The 22,964-nt window shown below is 41.7% G+C and overlaps 1 protein-coding gene across 9 annotated transcripts in view; it reads left to right on the top strand.

Moving 5' to 3' along the window:
* The window catches only part of LRCH1 (leucine rich repeats and calponin homology domain containing 1), a 189,680-nt gene extending 167,138 nt beyond the window's left edge, over positions 1-22,542 (top strand). For 5 of the 9 annotated variants that reach the window (XM_033843600.2, XM_073795201.1, XM_073795199.1 and 2 more), the window contains 3 exons: positions 588-725; positions 3,411-3,488; positions 12,218-13,306. In XM_033843600.2, coding sequence (XP_033699491.1) covers positions 588-725; positions 3,411-3,488; positions 12,218-12,424 — 423 coding nt within the window. In that variant the 3' untranslated portion in view covers positions 12,425-13,306. Of the gene's footprint in view, positions 1-547; positions 726-3,410; positions 3,489-12,217; positions 13,307-20,244 lie in introns of those variants that run through there. The other 4 variants (XM_073795200.1, XM_033843604.2, XR_012327673.1 and 1 more) reach the window with 3 other exon arrangements.
* Positions 22,543-22,964: the final 422 nt, after the last annotated feature.

Raw genomic sequence — 22,964 nt, 5'->3', positions numbered from 1 at the left:
TTGAACTTAAGAAGTCCATTTTTTTTTTGGCTGTCTCGGGTCTTCGTTGTGGCACATGGGATCTTCACTGTGGCATGTGGGATCTTTCGTTGCATCACATGGGCTTCTCTCTAGTTGTGGCGTCTGGGTTTTCTCTTCTCTAGTTGTGGCGTGGGGTCCAGAGCACATAGGCTCTGTAGTTTGTGGCACTCGGGCTCTCTAGTTGAGGTGCGCGAGCTCAGTAGTTGTGGCGCGTGGGCTTAGTTGACCCGCGGCATGTAGGATCTTAGTTCCCTGACCAGGGATCAAACCCGCGTCCCCTTCATTGGAAGGTGGATTCTTTCCCACTGGACCACCAGGGAAATCCCAAGAAGCCCATTCTTTTAAAAATTCAACTAATTAAAAATTTTAAACACAGCTGAATTTTTTTTTCTACAGAGGGATTTTTATTTTAATATCTTTCGAAAAGTTTGAAATCATGTCAGTGTTTTCCACGTGTTTTTATCCTTCTCCATAATGAAACCTAAGTCTCAATTCATAAATACCCATAACTGTATTTTACCCTCAGTTGCCCGAGAGCAATTGGCTTCCTTCTGATTCCTTCCCAGAGCATCGAGATGAGACTCAAGGTCAGCCTGCACGAAGACCTGGGGGCTGCCCTCATGGATGGCGTCGTCCTCTGCCATCTAGTCAACCACATCCGCCCACGATCCGTCGCAAGCATCCATGTCCCCTCACCAGCAGTCGTAAGTAACACCATATAAAGGGAAACTAACTCTTACATCAAACAAACTCCTTTGGGACAGTATTGCTGGTTAAAGATACCGATGGGATCTCCAGGACCCTGCTCAAATGCTCTGTGTTGGGTCCCAAACAACTAGAAGAGCAGAAAAGGAATAGCATTTCTGAATGAAGTAACATTTTCACTGTAAAAAGGGAAAATATTTAAAGTAAGTACGTAAGTGACAGAAAAGGAACTTACTTCAAATATAAAGCAAAACACGTTAAAGAAACGCTTGGGGTGCTAACTTTAAGACTGTAGAGACACAAAGATTCATTCCTCACAAGGAATTATTTAAAGAGTGAGAAGTCTTTTGGGGAAACTTCTTTTGGTTGGCGAGTTCTCTTCTAAATGGAAACTCTTTCCTCTATTAATGATTGAGGATTTTAGGATAGCTCTGAAAAGATGTGGATTCTGTATAAAATATCATTAGTAACCTGTCAGGCCAGAGGTTGGTCAGCTGGTCATTAATTCAACAATTCCTTGATCACTAGCTGTGCTCAGGGGTAGGTGGGAGATACCAAGGAAACTGGGGAAAGAAGAAAGAGACTGAGTGAGATGCCATTAGTCCCTAAAAATCCTCGTCTCCATGTGGGGGAGATAAAGCAGGTGCTGGCATCCTCTTCCTATAATCATGGACCATATTACCATCCAGAAGAGAGCTGTGGAGTCATGTTATGGTCATTCAGATGAGGGAGGGGGAATCAAAGATAAGCTGGTCTTTGAAGCCTACGTAGGGTTCAGACAAGCAGAGAAAACCTCTATCCATACTATTTACTATTAGGTGAAGCAGAAGAGTTTAGGGGCTAAGAATGTAGGGGTTGGATTCCAATTCCACATCTATATAATCCATGCGACTTTGGGAAAGTTATTTAACCTTTCTTTAACTTGATTGGCTCTTCTCTGTCATGGAATTGCTCCCATGAGGATGAAATGAGGGCCTACATGTGATATAAATGTGAATGCAAGCCATTGTGATCATTAGTGTTTATGAACAGATTTTTCAAAAGCCAGAGCCCCCAGCCTCAAGGCACAGTGTTCATAAAATATCATAGGAAGAGTCTGTGGAGTGAAAGCCTCACGTGAAGCCCCACTCCCCAGCCAGGAAAGCATCGTAGTGGCATTATTTTTCTTGGTTTCTTTTCTTTTGGCAGCAGGAAAAATTAGCTGATGATCGCATTTCAACTGTCAGTTTTCTTTCTATACAGTTGAATATATTTTTCCCTTCAAAAGACTGACCACTTTTTTGCCTCAGAAAACACAGGAAAAAACCAAAACGAAACAATTTGTCTTCTGATTCAAATCTGCTTTATCTGCCTTAGTTTGGGCAGTAAATTCTGTCCTATAACCGAATATGAAAAAGTTTTGAAGTCCAAACTACTGTTAAGTTGTTAGAGCTGTGTACCAGATTCTCATTCAGTATTCTTCCCCAACTTGTAAGAAAGAAAGTACGATTCCTCAGCCTCCAATTTAAATATACAGTTATTGTGTTATAAGGACACTATGAATCATGTTATCTACACACATTTGTAAATTTGATCAATTCTTCAGGAAAAAAATGCTACTTTCTTTGGTTGTCACCTTTTATCTTTTTCAAATAGAAAAATTTAATTGAAAATATAATGGGAATAATGCTTGATCGGAGAAAATGGAGAAATGCAGGAGGAAAATATATCATGTTCTATCCCACCACCCAAAGACAACCACTGTTTACATTTTGGCTTTTATGCTGCTAACATTCCTTCTACATATAAGTTGTTTTTGAATTGTGAGCTTCTCATATCTACTATTTAGTAGTTTTTAAAATTTATGAAAACCTAAGTATTTCCCCAAGTCATTAAAACTCTTCATTAATATCCATTTGAACAACTGTGAAGTATTTTAGCTTATGTTATTATATTGTAGTTTTCCTTTCTAGAAATGTTTCTAAATGTCCACTTCTCAGAAATTCTTCTCTGAGCACCTTGAGCTCCCATTGACCAGACCCAGCCATGGCGTAGCGGTAGAGCCCGCTTCCATCTGCAGTCTGTGTAACATTGCCTTACAAACCCTGTCCACGCCCGTGTTCGCACAAGGTGCTCACTCTACTCCTGCTCCCCACCCTGCCTCTAAATCTCCTCGCCTTGCAGCACCACCAGCTTTCTAATAAAACCGATTGCTTTGGCGAGAAAGAGAGTCATTGGCCTGGTGAATTTAACCCTTCATATAGAAATATATTTGCTGATGGGAAAAGATGTTTATGGTGTACTTTTAAGTAAACTAAAGCAGGTCACACAACAGTGTGATCTCATAAAAACTGTGTGTGTGTGTATGTGTGTATCCACACATAGACATTCACATGTGCAGAAAATCTTGCACACGTGTATATACATATATACATGCATGCAGAAATTCTACATATAAACACATATCTATGTGTATATATGCATGTCTTTGTGTACACACACAGTGTCTAGAAGAATATAATCCAAAATATTAACAGCTCTTTAGGTGAATGTTTCTGGATAATTTTTTATTGTCTTCTGTTTGCTTATGTATTATTTTTCTCCAATAAACGTGTAGTACTGCCATTTAGAAAGTTTAAAATTTAACCTGTTATTACAAGTATTTCTCTTAGTAATTCTTTATTTCTGAATATTTGCATTCATAGCCTAAACTTAGCATGGCCAAATGCAGAAGAAACGTGGAAAACTTTCTGGAAGCATGCCGAAAATTAGGAGTACCAGAGGTAACGTCAAACTTAGTTCCAGTAACTATGTTTGAGTAAAGATTTTACTTAATGTATGTGTTTGAACCTACTGAATAGTTATACACCTTTGTCCATCCTTTTTCATCTCAGTCTTTCTTGAGGAATAATGTTGAATAAGTTATATAAAATTTTAGTTTAAATTACTCTATTGCAGTGAAATAAAAATGGCTTAAAATGGTATGGTCAATTCTGAAGAAAAGGGGAATATAATTTTTTTAAGGTTTTGAAATAAATGCGAAATTCCAAACTTAAAAAAAAAATTTAGTTACCTTGATTCTCCTCACAAAGAGCAGAAATTGCTGAAGCTTCATTGAGCCTTCTGTGGGTTACATAGGGTAGAATTTTGGAGGTAATGATTTTTCCCTATCCGAAGCTCTTAAGCACAGTAGACCTGTAGTTGACCACTGATTTGTTGATTTGCACTCCTTGTAGGTCTGGGGTATGTAGTTCAAAATAATAAGCATTGAAAATATTATAATTATTGTTATTATTATCATTAATCACAACCATTCATAATAACAATGTTTGTGTATTGCTTTATAGATTGTTAACTGTTTGTATTTACATTTTCCCCTTTAGTCCACTGTAGACCCAATTGGCAATTCCCTGTAGCCAGCCCAGCAATGATTTGCTACTTTTTCTTTCTCGCAAGCTAAGCCCCAGCCTTAGCCTCAGACAGATAAGACAGCTGATCTGGGTCTTCTGACGACTTTACTATCAGTAACATAAAATGATTTCTTAGGGAGATAAAAGACAGTTCACTCAGAATTTGGGGATAAGTTGACAAGCTTTTCATCATTGTGATAAAGGGAAATAGACAGAAACTACATTTCTTAAAATTTTCTTCTGTCTTTTCTAATGTTCCAGGAATAAAGTAACTACAAACTCTATCATGAGATACTGTTTTTGAGTATATGAAGGAATTACATTTTCATGTAGTTCTACTAACTGATAGGAGTTAGTTATTGGAATTGAGTAAGGCTTTTTCTCCCTCCCTCCCTCCCTCCCTCCCTCCCTTTCTTCCTTCCTTCCTTCCTTCCTATTTTTCAGCTTGGTGACATTTGAAGGTGAGAGTTAAGTGGTGGGCTTCTAATCTTATTTGAGGAAAAGGAGAGAATTATTAAAACATCTTTAAGTCAAAACTGTACCAATTAAAAGAAGCTTTCAAATTCGTTTTTAAATAGAGTGTAATCTTTACATAAGGTACTAAATGTCTTTATGATCAATCCACATGTCTTTCAGCAATGTTAATCTGTGTGTCTGTATTGTGTGTGTGCATTTTACTATTGCCCATACATTTCTTGGCTTCAGATGTTTGTGAAATTCTCATGTGCTTACCATTTTTAATGATTTGATTCCGTCATGGGTTAATAAGTGTGTGTGAATCAAAATTATCACACCGAGTTTCAGATTGTAAAATTATTTGTGTCTGTACTCAGAAACGCTGATGAGTTACGACCAATCCCGTGTGATATTTTAAAACTCATCATTTTTCTTGGCTTATGGTGACACAAATGACGTGGAAATGCCCTTAACCATTTATTGTGAGTCAAGATTGGTAATTATGATTTCCTTCTAAAGTGAGGAAAAGGAAATTAAATTAGCATCAAAATGCAGAGAAAATTTTATCATCATATCTGAATTATGCCCCTGGCACTAATAGGCAACTGATAATTCCGGAGACAATTGAATTACAAGAAGTAAATCATCTTTTTTGCCAGTGTTCCAACTTAACTATGCTCAGTAAGAGATATATCACTAAGGCTATTTTTGAAACGATTTTTAAGATTTGAGGTGATTTTCAAGTTTGCATTGTGTATGTGTGTGATTGTGTGTACATCTATATCCATCCTGATGGATAATCCAGTAGCATCTTACTGGTGACTAGAGTTACATGAAGTTCATTGTTACTAGAAAAAGTCTGTTCGTTGGTTAGCAGTTGAACTTCTTTAATGAGATATGTTAAAGGAAGGGAGGAATATTCTAGTGGAAAACCAGAAATTGCAATTGGAGTGCAGCTGGCAAAACTTGCTATATATACTCAAAGGAACGTGCTTTCATCTCTTGGAATAAATGAGTCATAAATTGTTGGAAATGAGGAAATGTTTTCATCTAGGAATACGATACTAAGTTGGGGGAGGGGTGGAAATAACCCCTTCTTCCACTACTTAAGATGGTTGATGATTTGAGTATATATGTGGGACACTGCAATTCTAGTTGCAGGAACTCTCCCCTTGCAGTCAGACATTTTAAAAGCCTGGTACTTAAAAGCGGAGGACCTTTAACGTTACATTTTCTTTTTTTGCTTCAAGCTTAATATTTGGGTAACAAAATACTCACTGATTTCCCGGCAGCTTAGTGAATTCCTCCTAATTTGCAAGCTTGCCCTGCTTTCTTCTCCATCCCTAACTTATCTACATACACACACCGATAAGTCACGGAGATCTGGAATTCTGTATTATTTTAAGCTAAATAGCTAACTGACAATGATAAATCATCCTGTAGAGACTGAGAAGTCGCAGCTGTGCTCTCAGCCCGAGTTTGTTGCCCTTTGTAATAGAACTACAGTTTGAAACTACAACCCAAAGTCAGGGTTGGCAGCTTACTCAGTTTTATCAGGTTCATCTGGGTGGAATGTGGTCACTGAGCAAATGATGACATATAAATTAATACGATGGGAAGGAAGCGATTTTAAAATTGTTCCAGTTGTTATGGTTTTTATTATATTTTCTCTAGAAGTCCCCAGGCACCCAATCCCAGGTACCTGCCTCAGGGTTGGTCAAGGTTCATGAAGCATTTTGTTGTGTGCCCAGTGGAGTGGCTTCCCTATAAATGTGGCTTCTTCGAATTGGCTGCATTCAGAACCGCACACAGTGTAAGCGCCCTAGTTTGTTTGCAGAAGGTCGGAGTAGGCACTAAGAGTAGATGGATACGGCGACTCTAGACCTCTGTCTGTTATTCCTGACGTTTGGATGAGGCTACATCTATACCTTTTTTAGTCCAGGGGCACAGACAGGACTTGGCAGTCAACGCCACCTATAGAAGGGAGTTGACATCACAGAAGTCGGCGTTGGGTTTCTGGAGAAATTCTGTTAGGGCGACAGCAGGCGTATTTGCTGTCATCTGTGAGGGATCCTGGGAAGAGGTAGAGGTTTGCTGATGAGAATACCAAGGGCAGATGCTGAAAAACAAATCGGAAATGCCGCCCCCCACCCCGCCCCAGCCCCAGCAAGTTCCTTTTCTGGTGGCAGAGTTAATATCTCTTCAGGTAGTTATTTCAGCCTGGGTCACTTCTGCTGCCCATTTCCAGTGCCTCGGGGTTTTTTGGTTTTGATTTTGTTTTTCTGTTTGGGGCCAGTTCTTCAACTAATGGGACAGATTGAGTGACTGCCACCTGGAAGGAGAGGCATGAGGGCGAATGCGGAGGATCTGTGAGCAGAGCGCGGGACCCGGGGGTTTGGGGTGAATTAGCCGCACCTGTGCTGTTAACTGGTTATGTGCCCTGAGGCAAGCCTATTAAAGCCTGGAGCCGTGAACCACTCGCCGGGACCTTCTTGCAGCTGCATCATCTTCTCAAACGCTCACGGTTGAGGCTCGGAGGCCAATATTTTATTACCATGCTGTGAGGAAAATGAGGCCCAGAGACATTACACAATTTCCTAAGCTCATGCCCGCAGTTGGGAGGCAGCAGAGCTGGCATTCGAACCCCGGTCCGTCCGCGTCCAGCGCCTGCCTGCTTTCCGGCACACACAGGGGCTCTCCGCGTCCGAGTTCCCCGCTCTGCAAACTGCAGGTGTTGGACTTAAGCAGTGGATTAAACCCCATTCTCCAGAGCCCCTTGATTCTCTTGGAAGCCAAGCCGGGGCTGCAGGTCACTCCCACCCCCCCTTGATTCAGCCCCGGCAGTTTCTCCTTTGCCCGTGTGGCACGTATCGGCTTTCCAGTTAAGAGTTCCTTTGGGGGAAAAGTGTCCTGTTGCTAATTATAGTTTGAAAATCACTAGACCCTTAAGGTTTCTTTGAGCTGACAGCCCATGGACGCTCAGCTCCATCCCGCAGCGCCATGATCGCTTTCCCCCATCAGCTCCTCTGAGGCAGGAAACTTACCCCACGTGCCTCAAGGCACGCCTGGAAAATCTGGGGGTCAGGTGATGTTGCCGGTACCATCGCATGGCCCCTTGTAGTGTTGATGTCGGTGGTCAGACTGTGCAGCTGTCTCTGACCTCCGGTGCAAGCGTCAGCTTGACCTTGAACACAGGCTCACCCTTGGCGGGCTTCCAAATTCTTCACTATATACTCTTTGTATCACCCAGGAATCTGACTGCAATTAAGCCTTGGGGTCCTGAGGCTATTTGCGGACCTACTGAGGCTTCCTTTGCCTTTTCGGAGTCAGCTTGGTCATTCCTGGCCCCTGATCTTGATGTCGAGGATTCACAATTGGCTACTGGGGGTCTCCAGTTTGATCCAAATTTAGGGCTGTTTTAGGGCTCTTACTAGTGTTGTCTCAGGTCGAGGGAAATCTCTCATTTGTGAGGCATCAAAAGTATTAGAAAATAGATATATATATTTTTTACTCACCGGGGAAGTATTTCACCTTGATTTTATTTTTTGATTTTTTTGGAGGGGAAGACACTCTGGTCTATTTCTAAAGGGAGATCCCCTGGTCTCTCCCTCTCAGAGGAGACAGCCTGGTATTTTTCTGAGAGAAATTGCCCTCGTCCCTGTCTGAGGGGAGACACTGACGTCTCTGTCTGAAAGGAGGCTCCCTGGTCTCTGTCTGAGAGAAGATGCCCTGGTCCCTTTCTGAGGGGAGACCCCCTGGTCTCTGTCTGTCTACTTGATGTTAAATAAGTAGCCTTGGCCTCCAACCTCTGTAAGGAGCAAGGTCCTTAATTTAACAGACTTGCCCTGTTTAGAGGAGGAAGGGACATGGAATAGAAATGCACCTTGTTTTCTAGCTGCCCAGCCTCTCCTGTTCATTGCTGTCTCCAGAGAGGAATTGGGAGGAGGGTCAGGGCAGCACCTCCATCAGCTGTACAGGGCTCTTGCCCGCCGGATAGCACAGAGGCCAGGGGTCCTCACTAGACTGTGGGAGGTGGAAGGTTTTCCTTCCATATCTACGAGGACAGGTCCCTTGGTGTCCAGCCTCTGCATCTGCCAGATGGAGTCAAAAATAAAATCCTAAAGTACACTGAGATGCTAACGATGATTGCGTTGATACAGGTGGAATTATGGCTGAGTCTTCTTTCAGTGCCTTTCATATTTGTATTTTGTTGACTTTTATAAGGAGATATTATTTTTGAAAGTACTTGCAAAACTTTTCCTACTTTATACCTGTTGTAAGGGTTTAGGACAGTTTATGTAAATGATCTGAAGTTTTAAATTGAAAGACGTTCTGTAAATTGAAGCTACCTTTTTTGTTTGTTTGTCTTAATCTTGAGAATAGGAGATATGAATTCCTTCGCCTCTTTGAACCTTATGTCTCTTTTTTCCCCCAAATCAATGACTTAAATATCAGTTTAAGTCATAACTAATAAACACTTTTGGGGGATGGTGAGATTCTTATTACAAGATTTATTTTAAGTTTCCATTTACATTGGTTACTTCCGAGGTTGGATGATCAGAGGTGCAGATTGACACCGACTTATTATTTTATTAATGTAAATTTTTAAATCCCTAATGCATTAAGAAGAGCCAGTCTCTAGCTTGTAAGACCAGTCATCTCCAATGGTTAGTAGGTGTGTATCACCATTCATGTAAGAATCCTTTCCCCCTGTGTGTCTCCTGGTGGTAGAGCCACTTCTGGTCAGTGGTCTGACATTGATACATGGTTGAGAACAAATACTTTCTCGAAGCAGCATCTTCAAAGAGCTTGAAATTGCATTTCTAGATGAATTAGCTTATTAGAGTTACTAAGTGCATAAAATTGGTGATTAGTTCTTATATATCTGGAGAAAACTCTGGAAACCTTTTCCTACCTTGCTCCTCTCTCTGCCAAATTACACCTTGTCAGTTAGGGCTTTACATTTTCAGAATGACCATCAACATTCTTGTGCTATGACATTTTAGATTAAAAATACTTTGTAAGCATACTGCCTTTCAAAATTAAATTTAAATAAACAATATTTATAAGCATACTGCCTTTCAAAATCAAATTTAAATAAACAATATATTCTAAATTTCTTAGAATTTAGTCTGTATTATACTCAGAATGCCTGTAAATTAGACCTTTTGATAGATCTGTGTACATTTTTATTTCTATCTGTAGTATTTGGGGAACCTGAGTTAATCTTTAACAGTAATCTTAGTCACACACTCTTGTGTTGACTTGTATGAGAATCAGTTAACTTCTGGCGATTGTGATTTCTGTTCACTGTAACGGGAATTAGCATCTGCACTTGCCTCTCGGGACTCTGAGTGTATTAACTATGTTTTTTAAATGCCTTGCAATAATTACTAATGCTCTGTAAATACATGGTGAAATTTGGCCTCTTTAAATTTCCTTCCTTTTTAGTGTTTTCCTATTTTAATTATAAGAAAAAAATAAAGCATAATCTGTAAGTCCCTCTTATTAAGACTGAAATTTGGAAAGCACAAGGGTCAGAAAACTCCCAGGTTCCCCTGGCAACTTCAGCCCTGGCTTCCCATCATAGCATCCTTGAGGGACTGATCTGACGGCCATGGGCTGTGTGGGGGGTAGAATCAGAGAGTAGCCCACACTCCACACATTATGAAGCTTCAGATTTTGCCTCCCAGCCAGTCTTAGACCCATACTTTTTTCTTCAGAGATCGTGATTTAATTTAAACCACCCGCTGTAGACTGTGAGTCTAAGCTCTACCCACTTTAATCTGAATAAAGCCCAGAATCTGTGGCATCATGAAATTATTTCCAGATTGAGAAGAATGGTCTGTGTTGCCTACCCATGCGAGAAGTGTACTTCTGAATAGATACACTGGAAACTGCAGACAATCTAATTCTTAGTTCTTTGATGGAGTTGCTGGGGAGCAGACCAGACATTTTCCGTAGGGTTCTGCGAAATGTATTGAAATACATCCTGGAGATAAAATGATTTGCTTTTAACATGGAAATACCACTTTGGTGACAATCACATTTTAGAGTGCATATGCCTTCTGTCTTAAGTCTGTTTTGCTCAGAGTTCACTGATTAAGCACACCATTGCAATAGAAAATTCTTATTGCAATAGAAAACTCCTTCTCTTAGATGTTTCCCCATCTGTTAATTCCTGATCAGCATCTCTGTCACAGTGAAATCCATTCTATGTGTAGCTGTTTTAATTCTTGAGAAAATAACAGTGGTAGCTTGATTCCTCTAAATGCCCTGAGAAAAGATGCACAGTCTGAATAGATATAACGTGATTTATTAATATCCTTAAAAAAATCTTTTGTTAAGAGGATCTCTACCTTCATAACTTCAGATTAGGAGGTTTATAATCTTATTCAACGCACTTACATTGATTATCCCTCTTTACCAGAGGGCATCAAGCTAACTGCAGAAGATACGTGCAAGACAGAACCTCTATCTTAGAATCATCTTTCAGTTGCTCTGTGATTTGCATCTGCTTAGCAGTGATGCTAAAACAAAGGGCAATATTGTTGCAAAGTATATTATAAAATATATAATATATATATATTTTTTAAATGCTTTGCCTAATTTGGACATAAAGCTGCATTTATGAAATATATCACAGATATTTTCAATCCTTGTTTAATTTGGAAACAAAGCCAGAACTTTGGTACATGCTGACATAGCAATTATAATCATTTTTAATTTGAAGCTGCGGTCATTTCTGGTTCAGGAATTCAGGGTATCAGAAAACCATTTGCTTCCTGATAGCAGTAGGCATCCAGAGGTCAACTCATAGGACTATCTTATTTGTGCGTTTAGTTGATAAAGTAGGAATTCTGCCTCCTTACGTGGTGACTGTCAAGTAGACAAAACGCGGAGGCCTGTTGTCCCCGCCCCTCCCCCTACACATACCTGTTCAGTGGTGAAGAAACTTACACAATTCCTCTATGCAGGAATGTACTTTTATTCTAACTGCAGATCCAAGAAGCCTCTTCTAAACTTTTGGTTTATGTCCAGTTGTAAAAATGTGAAATTTAATGTAGTTTTTGGGCACATGTAGGCACATGATTAAAACTAGCATTCCCCAGAGTTTATCAATAATCCTAAAAGGAAAACAAATGAGGCGCATGTATAACCTTTCGGAGAGAAATACTTTATATTCAGTCTTCATAGACCAGGGTAAAAAATGCACTAAGAGAATGGTGAGGAAAGGTGGGGATTCAATTTTTAAGTTTGTATTTTTCCCTTTAGTATAGTGAAGACCTCAATGTCCCAGGTGCAAAGCTCTTATTCTTATGCCATTGCTGACTCATGATACCACTTAAATATTAAAACTGTTTGAATACCAGAAGGATGTATAAGTTACAGAACCTTCTATTCCTCGATAGTGAGATCTGGCTGAGGAATTTCTCTGTCCTATTTGCATAGACTGTGTTGGGTATGCTGCTTTTTGTAATTAATTAAACAATCTGTGGTGGAACGGGTTTTACCTGCTTGAAATAAGGGGTTACTCTTGCCATTTGCTAGTAACTAAAAATGTGTGCTTCTTTTTAGCCGTTGTTCTGTGTATTTTTAATTGTATGCACTGTCTCTTTCTGTTCTGATGGCTGCCCTCGGAATAGGCTGACCTCTGCTCTCCGTATGACATCCTGCAGTTGGATTTTCGTCACATTCGAAAGACTGTTGACACTCTGCTGGCACTCGGGGAGAAAGCCCCACAACCAACTTCTGCCCTCCGCTCCAGGGACCTTATAAGCTTCTGTCTTGTCCATATTCTCTTTGTAGTGCTGATATATATCACTTACCGCTGGAATGTTCTGTCTGCGTAATGCCCGCGTGTGCATCCCTACACTCTGCTCTGTCGCCCTGCTCCACGACAGGGTCCTTCCTCCCTCTGGGCCTTTGCCTTGCAAACTTCCATCCCTGTCATCTCTTCAGTAATCTCTGGAGTTTTGAAGCCGAACGTTTCCACATCAGATTTTCCAGAAGCACAAACTTTGTAGAAAGCAGCTCCCATTAGATAGTTTCTCTCACTTGCTGAGAAACAGTGAGGACAGAGTGTATCCACACCTCTTGCCTCCTCATCCCCATAGTGCCAGCAGCAGTGCTCTGCAGTACCTCTTCTCTCTCCCAGTGAGCTTTTCTGCCCTGGGTAGAGCCGAAGAAGGTTCCAGAACAGGAGCAGAGGGGATTTAGCGTATGAAAATCTTGCCATTGGGTCAGTATTTAAGTCGACTCCTAATTCAGGATTGGGCGATTTAACTGTAGAGGGAAGACAGAAAGCCAGCATTGGGGGTCCAGTTTGGTCTATAACGATCTTTAATAATGCCGCTGTTGACCAAGTTGAAAAATACCATCTGGAGAATGACTCCTTTGCTGGCCAGCCAGCTGGCTTCCTCCCTGCTTCCTGCAGCAGGAGCTGTGAAGGGCACCAGGGAGGGTGACCCCCCACTTCCACCCTGAGTGAGCCCCTCTGCCCTGCTGCCTGAGACAGGGCTGTGCAGAAGGGCGCTGGGGAGGAAGGATCCGGCGCAGTCAGAGTGCCCCCTGGAGGATCCACGGCACACCACTCTTTCTGCGTAGTTCTACTTATTCCTTGTTTGGTCTACTCTGACCGAGGCTCTTAGAAAAGCATTTTCCAAAAAGAGTTTCTATTTTTAAATAATGTAATGGGTCATTTCGCTTTTTTTTTTTTTTTTTTTTTTTTTTTTTTGCTACATCACATCATAACTTCAGGTCTAGAATGTGATGGATTTGACAGTATTTATTTTCAAATAAAGCCGTGAGTCATGGAACATTCTTGGGCCTAGGGCTGGGGTTACTATGACAGGAACCAATAAGATTGCTCTTATTTTAGAAGAATGTAGTTTCTTCGGTGACTTGAAATTTCCATTTTACCTTTGATTTCCAGTGACATTAGCAACCTGCTTTTATGTTTAAGTAAGCTTAAAGGATTATATATTAATAACTATATCTGCTTTCGGAGCAATGTGATCAGTTTGCCATTAAAGAAAAAAGACATTAGAATCTTATCTAGGACAAGATATTCCTGGTTCTGGGACGTCGTTTTATAATATGAGACGGCCCTGCTCCAAGGTGAAGACAGACTCCCCTGTGCTTCTGTTTACCTCTGGTTGCCAAATATTGTTTCTTAAATTGGTGTGTGTGGGGGGGATGATGGAGTTCACTTCCTCAAGATAAATTTCTAGTTTACTCACATGGAAACAGTCTTTCTAGATGGCTACTAAGAAGATAATTTTATTTTTCTGAACATTTCCATGAATCCAGGGGACTTGAGGATGTGGAAAGGTCACATAGTTAGAAGAATATATTTATAAAGATCCTTTGTTGGTAAATCAGGTGAGATTTTCTAACAGGAGACATTCTTTACATGATAATATCTTGAGTTCACTGAGCTTTTCCCTCCTGGTTTTGGGTTGATTGGTGAAATACAGAGTATGCGGAAGTTATCTAACGTCAGTTGTGTAATAAGTAACCCGCAGATGTACTGAATTGCCTTTGGTGCTATCTTGTACTCTTCAGTCTGTAACACAATAAAATCCCTTTGTACGATGTCTGACGAGCACCCTGAGCCATAAGTTGCTTAATAAACACATGTTGGGTGACAGATCCAGGTTTTTATGGGCCCATCAGTACGTTAATTTGTGTGTATCCAGAGTCGCGCTCAGCGCTTCTGTCCAGCTGTTTGGATTTTTCTTCTTGAAGTGGGTGGGGGGCACAGGGGAAGAAGAGAGATGACTTACCGGGTGACCACCTGAAAGAAAATTCTGTGAAAACTGAGGAGCGCGATGCTGGGAGATCAGATTTAACTTTCAGCGCTGACTTGACATAGTTCTTTGGCCATGTTCATGTTTCAGTTCAGTACTTTGGATGCACCTTCACCTCTCATGTCATTAGTGTATCTGTACCCTAATGCGTTGCTCCTCTGGGGATCTGTTAGGTGGTATTTTTTCATCAAGGAGTCTGGTAACAAGCAGAGCACAGTTAATTTAGCCCTTTGGGCAAAGCTTGGAATGAACTGTCTTGTCCATGGCTACTCATTTCTATTCAGAATATTATTAAGCCTCCCCATGGTTCTTCCCCAAGGTACTCACACACCGACTCATAGGCTAGCGTGATGCCTGCCATTGCCAGGTGACTAGGGATACTCGGCCAACCCACCTGTCATCTGAGAGGTGGTTGGGTGATTTATATGCGCATATTAAATCTTCCTCTCACAAGGAAGCCTTTTTTTTCAGTACTTACAATGCCTGATAAAAATTACCAAGCATTTATTTACATATTCTTTTTGAAATAGAAAGATCTATTTGAAATAGAAAGTTCTCTTTCTCCAGTTCTTCCAGTTGGTAGCAACTTGCTACTCCGTGTCAGGATTGCCAAAATAGGTGACAGCTAAGTAAGTTCTGTTAGTTCCTTCTCGTTATGGATTTGTGGTTCGTATGCAGCTCATGGTACTTGGGGAGAGACATATAAAACAGTGCTGGGGGGAAGGGCCCCACAGAGCTCAAAAGCAAGACAGCTGAGTAGGAGTTTCATCAATGAGTAGAGAGAAGTAAAGGCACTTGATATCCTGATACTAGTCATTTGTGAGTGAGAAATTAAATTTAGGGCATAGTGGCTAGGGTTATCTCTCTATAATCCATGCCGGTCTCTGTCATAAGGAAAAAGGGCGTTTCACCTACAGGGTAAAAGTCATGGACAGTAGATTAAAATTTCAGGAGCTTGAAAGTGGTTCCGGATGAGGTGAAAAATATTTTAATGTGATTTTCTTTCAGGAGATTAGGTTTTTAAAATTAGGCTTCAGATTTTAAAATTAGTTCTCAATAAACTATCAGGTATATATAATAGAATGTACGCTTTTCTCCTTAAGACCATGAGGGTCCAGTTCCTTGCTTTTTCACTGGATTTTGTTTATGATTGTGTTCATTCATTCATTCCTCACATATTGAATGAGCACCCTTTGTACAAGACCGCATCTCGGGGATAAAAAGGTGACCGTGACACGTGACCCTGTCTTCAAAACTCAGGAGTCAGCAAACTTCTTCTGTAAAATGCCAGTAAATATTTTAGGCTCTGGGGGCCATACCATCTCTGTTAGGACTACCCAGCTCAGCTGCTACAGTGTGAAAGTAGCCACAGACGCTCGTAAATGCGTCTCAATAAAACTTTATTTACAAAAACAGGCTATGGGCTGGATCGGCCTGCAGGTTTTTGGACCCTGTGTAGTGGATCTAGTGGACAAATAAAGAAGAATTCAATGTGATAAGGTCCTGTGATAGGTCAGATACAAGATTCTGTATATGAAACACGTGGACAGGGGGGCCCAACCCTGATGGGAGTGGGTGATCTCTGAAGCCTTCCTAGAACCGTGACGTTTGCACTGAGGCCTTAAAGATGTGCAGGAATAGCCAGGTGAAGGGTGTATGGATTAGGGAGGTGAGAGAAGGGGTAGTTGTGTGTAGAGAATAAATGTTCTAGAAAGAAGGACTAGAAAGCAGCGCGGCTGGGAAGCAGAGAATCAGATGAAGAGTGACAAGAAATCCTCTCTGTCTGGAAGAGGTTGACACGGTCTGCATTTCACATCGGAAGAAGCTGCCCCTCGGAGCCCTCACACGGCAAAGCAGGAACTGAAGTTCTCTTACATGAAAATGATGCAGACAGTTTTGTTTTAAGGTTCAATCCGTTAGTGCCAGGACTTTACATTTTAGAAGCAGACTGAACACCATGAAGAGTGCTGCATGGGTGACTTTATTTTGTCTAGCGGTGGCCTGGCAGGAGGCCTGTGACTGCTAGAGAGCGTAAGAAACTATAGAAGAAGGAGAGCCAGGCGGTGATGGCGATCTGCCTGCTCCCATGAGCCATTTGCCGCCAGAACAAGACGTCTGGCCCTCACTGCGAAGAGAAACCAAATGAGCTAAGTGACAGAGCTAACGCCCTTCCCCAAGCTGAGGGTTCTCTGATGCCCACCTGACGTTGAATTTGGTGGGACTGGCCTGGAGAGGACTCCGAGGGGCCAGGGGCCTCTTCCTATCTCCTGGGCACAGACAGGACCTGCTCGCTGGTTGGTCAAGGACCTTACGGGAAGCAGCGTGATGTCGTGGAAGGGGCCCCAGCTGTAAGATGAGACACAAGTTCAAATCCTGGTTGCAGTACTTACCTGCTGTGTGACCTGAGCAAAGTTAAACTCTCTACATCTCAGTTTTCTCCTCTGCAAAGTAGAGAGATTGTATCTACCTCGCAGAGTAGTCATAAAGAAAAGACCAATGCAAATCCATAGCATTGGTGCCAGGCCTGTAGGAGGTGCCCCCAGAAGGCTTGCGAAGTTGGAATTTAGTCTTTATGGCTTACCTGCCTTTTCCAGCCCTGCTTGTTGTGGCTCAGAAGAGGGGTGGGTGAGGGCGTAAGAGTGAATATTTGTTTCCGCCATTGGAGAAACAATGCGAAGGACAGGACGAGTCCTTCAGAGGGGGCTCAGGATATTTTTACGCAGGATACTGCTTTATGATTCTGTTCTGTGCTTTAAGAAGAAACACAACAAAAGGAGCTCATGGGTATCCTAGAGCAGTCTGCTGCTGCATTCTCAATGAAAGCCACTCATCTCCTCTAACAATGAAATCGTGATGCATTTAAACTCAGTGTAGATATTCACCTCTCTCCTTTAGATCCATTATATACAAGGTGAGGTGACCCTTCTCTGTCATTTCTCATCAAGCTATAAATCCACAGCAGTTCCTTCCCCATCACAACTTGTAGCTCACTTCAGGGATCCCCTCCCCCATGGGATATGCAGCGACAGGACTAGTGTGATGGAGGTGGCCTTCTAGCCATCCTCAAAGCCCCTCCGTATTTCTGGCAGGCTCCCCTTGCTTGTCTTGTCAACCAGCATCTGAAGTCATGATTCCCATCAGTCTCCCTCCCAGTCCTGTGATAGAACAACCACAACTGCCATGTTTTCATAAGGTTTCTATGATCTGACGCTAGTCTTCGTAGGTACCTCCAACCCTATAATGTAATCTGAGGGCACCTCAGGGCTTCTTAGAGTCTGAATTAAAAGGGAAAGCCAGAAAGGATGCAAGGGATACCTTTTTATGTCTTTTATTTACTCCTTGTCACCAGCTGTAAGGGTGGAAGGGAGAATTTTGAACTCTGCACCTGGTTTAGGAATGAGGACACCAGGGAGGTGAGAAATGCCTGGGAGAGGGGATGACCTTAAGCTGACTCGGTGTGTGACACCTCCAACGTCCTGTCAGCAGGAGGCTAAGGCCTCAGTATCTTCCCACCCTTGTTTCTCTGGAGCCCCAGCCCTTCCCAAGCATGACCTCGAGCATGGAAACTCAACTCTGCAGACCACTGGCCCCACCACTCATCAGTGGAGACATGTCACAGCTCAAGCAGGACTCAGGATAGCCCCCTCAAAGCCATGATGCACAGCGATTAGGCTTTGTGCAAATTTTAGTTCTAGAATTCAGGAACGTTTGTGACTAAACATAGGGGAGCACAGGTCAAGAAGCAAAATACCTTGTTCAGAATGCCTTGGGCAAATCTATTGCTTTAAAATTTCTATTCACGTTCCTTGCCCAGTCGTGCTGCATTATTGATCTCAGTGTTTTTCTCACCGATTTGTTGAGCTTTTATGTGTCAATATAAAACCCTTTGTAATTTGACGCAAATAATTTTTTTTTACAGTTTTTTGTTTATCCTTGAATTTTTCTTTTTTGACACACAGAAGCTGTATACTTTCAGGTGATCAATTGTTTTTATCTTTTCCTTTGTGATTTTTATATCATCTTTTCATCCCCATCCATTTACCAGAGAAAATATTAAATATGTATCTATATGTTATTGGGAGGAATGTTGTGGACGTTTTTTAACATTTAACTCTTCAACTCATCTCAAATTGATTTTAGCATGTGGTATAAAGTGAAGACTTATTTTTTTCCCCAAGTAATACCTTGTACCAGGAACTTAACCATAATTAGCAGCCATTTATAATATCCTACTGGGGTGCTGTGGGAGCCATAAGAATGAGGAAAATATATCGCTGCCCCCGTGGGACCAGTCTTACCAATGAAATGAAATTCGGCTGATTTCACAAGCCCATGGCAAGCAGAAGGTGTCAGGAAAGGGTACACACTGACCTCTGGCTGCGGCAGAAGGAGGAAGCACCGTCCATCCTGGCCTAGTGCCCTGTCACAACTCAGACAGAACCTCCGATTCTTTCTCAGGCTGACGTTTGGCTGCGAAGTTGGCAAGCAGCATAAAGTTGCCTCCCCTCAACACACCACTGATGACAAGATAATCCTATTTGATACACAGCAGCCGCTTGAAATAATTGTTAAAATTGTATTGTAAAGAATCGGCTGTTTTATATTGACAAGTGGCCATTTCTCAAGGCCTGGAGTCAGAGTTTGAGATACTCTGAATTTACCATAAGTTAGGGAAGTGGGAGGGATGGGGGATGGTAAGACTGCGAGCGTAGAGCCCACCAGCATTTCGAGGTTGTGGAACAGGTTCTTGGAGATGTCACGATGTGTCTTTGGATGACCTTTTTAAGAGCACAGTGCCCGCATCTGGGGTACTTAGTGGACAGTCCTGCATTGACGCAGCAGGAATACCTGATTCCTCCAGCAAGAGAACTGCAAGGAAGCAGTGCTGATCGGAGACCTGATTGGCTTCGTGTTAAACACTGTGTCCACCGCCTGGGGCTTGACGCAGCTCCCAATTTCAACTGTCCTTAAGACCAGTGGTTATTGGACTGTGGAAAACACACCATCTTTGGGTAGATGAGAGGGAGTGTTTGCTGTGGAGTTGTTTCGCAGCCAGGGAGACACACTCTGGAAGGAGATTCCCTTGTATGGTATCAGACCAGGGTCAAATGACAAAAGTGTAAAATTATTTTGTTTTTGCTCTTTTGTAAACTGGTGGTTGAGCGTGCGGGGTGCCACACACAGGGAGTGAGCCGCCTTGGTTATCTTCCTTGAGCAGTATGTGCTGGACATTTCCCAAGAGCAAAAATACAGTATGAGAAAGTAGCAGGATATTTGTGTCTTTGACAGTTTTATAAAAGAGTCTTAAAAGGCAGGCTCTTAAACGCTGTGGTTAAAATTACTTATTTACAAGGCTGTTCATAAACTGTGAAGAAAGCATACCTCCATTCCAGAGATCACAGGAAATAAAATGAACTAAATCAAGATTTATGGTCAGTAGAATGGTGTGTGGTCTGTATAAATGAGTATTCAAGTTCCTTTAAAATGCGTGAGAGGCTATGTGAAGTTTTGCTGTATAAGAATATAAGCTAATATGTTCTTGGTGGGTGGTTTCCAGCTGACGGTATGTAGCTCACTTATTTAGTGTCAAGGTTTTTAAAAAATGTTTAGCTCTTTTGCACATTTCAGGATGATTGGAAGTCTTTCTAGAACAACCCTCACTTGTGGAAAATCATTGTTTTCTTTGCAAACACAGGAAAGGTCTTTGCAAAATGAGTTGAAAGCTAGGGAGAGAGCACAGCCTGAAGTGATTAGATAGGCATACTTCAGAGCTCGACTTAACTCCTGTCAGTGGTATCTCGAGATTTTGTAATTAGATTCCAGTCATCTAAAAATCAATGCTTTGTTCTTCTTCCTTTTAGGAAAAACTGTGTCTGCCCCATCACATCCTTGAAGAGAAAGGCCTGGTCAAAGTGGGCATCACCGTTCAAGCATTGCTAGATGTAACTGTAACAAAGGCTCTATTCACATGAGACCAACTCCTCTCCTTTGGGTCGTGGCTCAGACGTTTTTCCGGTCAGAGATCCTAAACTCTCCTCTCAGCACCTGCCCCCTCCAACCTCCCACTCACTGCTTGTCAGTTCCCCAACTCTAGTTGAATTGACGGGAGGACACAAAAGAAGATTTTCTACCTTTCATAACTGACTCTGACATTAAGACCTGACAGATATTTGCCTAAAACCCCGTGAGGGAGCTGGTTGTGAAGGACCAAGCAGCTCATCAATGCCTTCTACAACCTCCTTCATCCCTTCCATGCTCACCCACTGCCATTACCAAAACACCAAGCACAGCCGTTTTGCAGCAAGATGCATTTGTTTTATTAAAACCAAACGCAATGTGTATTTTGGGGGGGGTGGGGAGGGGAACTTGCAGTCAGGTTTTTTGCCACCAAATTTTTCAAGAAGTTTCTTGAGACCATTGCCTTTTAAAAAAACTATTTTCGACATACAAAATATTTATATAAATATTATTTATTAGTGAGTTGTTATTCATCCTTTGGATGCAAATTGTAAATTAGGAAACTATTTTATTACTGCTTTTTTGTGGTTAAACACTTTATTTTAATATTATAAATATTGAGTTATTTTCTATCCTCTTTGGTGTGCAAGTAGTCCATAGTCATGTTTTCTGGTGTATAAGACTCAAAAAAAACAATTAAGCAAAAAGCAGGTGCTTCTGTGACAAGAACTATTTTCTGGGGGAGGCGTTATTTATACTTTGGTTTCTGGAACATTGGTCTTATTTATATTTTCTGCATTCCATCCAGCTTCCTACATTCCAGCAGCCCTGTTGTCCCCTGATATAATGAACTGACAGAAATCAAGAGAGCACCCCAAAGTTGTTTGTAAATAGCTGTGATGGAAAAAAAAAAGACATATTAAACTTGAAGATAAAATGTGAACAGTTATTTTTTTGGGTTCATACTTACTTTGGTATGCACAAAACATTCACGTTTTAACATGAAGAAGTAACAAGTGTTGGCGTCATGTGTCTTGTAGTGTAATTTTGCACTGTAACTTGGGTAATTAAAAGTGTAGCACCAAAGGTAGAGAATAAGGAAGTGGTCTAGGAAAGTGGAGATGAGAAAAAGGTTATCGTTCAACCAAGAAGTTTTTTAAGGGCCGCTTCGGTGGAGAGTGGTCAAGAATTAACTGAAGGTATATAGGACTTGGATCGGGAGACCAGCACTTTTTGCAGCTGCCCGTTTTAAAAGAGGAAACTATTCTGAGATGTAGACGTGCTTATTTTATTGCAGCTTAGTTGGTGGCTTTCAAAGTAGTCCGTCAAACACGGCAACGTTCACAGCCTCTGGTGTGAAACCGCGGGAGTGAGTCAGTAAGTTGGTGGAGTAGTTGCCTGCAAGAGCAAGGCGGGCTCAGGAGAAGGTGAAGTAAGTAGCGTTCGTGAGGCTGAGTGGCCCAGGAGGGAGCAAGTTCAGAGAAAGCAACGACTAGAGAAAATCCAGCTAAGGAAAGGGGTCCGTGTTGGTCTGAGAGAGTCACATAAGACTTCACAGACACACAACCTATTTTAGGCAGTTACGTGCGTGTGCACTCGCCCTGCAGTTACAGACAGCCCAGTAATTCGTCTTTCAGAATCTTGCGAATGCTGACTGCATCGTCACCTCTGTGAAAAGCCATTGTAAGTTTTTAGAGCAGCAGCCACAAGTTATAAGCCAAATATAAAGGCGAACACAAAAGAAAAGACACCAGGAGGACGGTATGCATTGAAATTGAACACAGACTTACATCAGCCAACGCCAAGGCTGCCCTCCTGTCTAGGCAAGGAGGGAGGGGTTACTGAAAATAGTCATTTGGATTGGCAGCTAGCAGTTACTTCCTATCAAATGTACTGTGCACTTTAACCGAGTTTAAAATATATGTTAATATTTTCCTGTACTGCACAAATACCTGTTTTGTCCAATAGCATAATGGTGTAAAAAAGAAAACACTCTGAACAAAGAGCGTATTCAGTGTAAGCGACAGTCAGAGGTTGATCATAGAAATAGGAATTTAGATGACTGCACCTTGATGGGCATTGAGAATGCAGGTCCTGAATTTTTTTTTTTTTTTACATGTATATATGGCAACGTGAAGCTCTGTAATCCTTGTTTTGAGAGATTTTCTTTTTCAAAATTAAAATATTTCTTTTGATATTGATTTTCAGTATTTTCTTGCGGTTGGCTGTATAATATGAATGGCTTCAATATTTTGTCAAATGGCTTTTTTTTCTTCGAAATGCAGTCCTCGTATGGCTAAGACGTCTTCAAGATCTTCGTCCGTTGTTCGTAAGATGCGCGTGGCCGGCTGACAGCGCCCTAAGTGAACGCCATGTGCATGGTGCAAATACCCTTCCTTTTATGATTTAACAGCCATTAAAACTTTGAATTTGTACAAACCATCTTCTGATTGACTTCCCCGTCAGTTGCCATGGTGGAGTCCAGGTGTACATCAGGTGTCTCCACCTGTCCCTCGGCTGGTGGCTCCAGAAGTGTTTTCAAGGAAACCTGAATGTGGCGCATGTTGTGAAACCCCAGGGTCTGGTCCTCTCTCCCAACTGCCTCCTGTGGAATCTGACCCTC

Source organism: Tursiops truncatus, chromosome 18, assembly GCF_011762595.2.
Source record: "Tursiops truncatus isolate mTurTru1 chromosome 18, mTurTru1.mat.Y, whole genome shotgun sequence".
Lineage (NCBI taxonomy): Eukaryota > Metazoa > Chordata > Mammalia > Artiodactyla > Delphinidae > Tursiops > Tursiops truncatus.
This window is presented reverse-complemented; position numbering and strand designations above follow the sequence as displayed.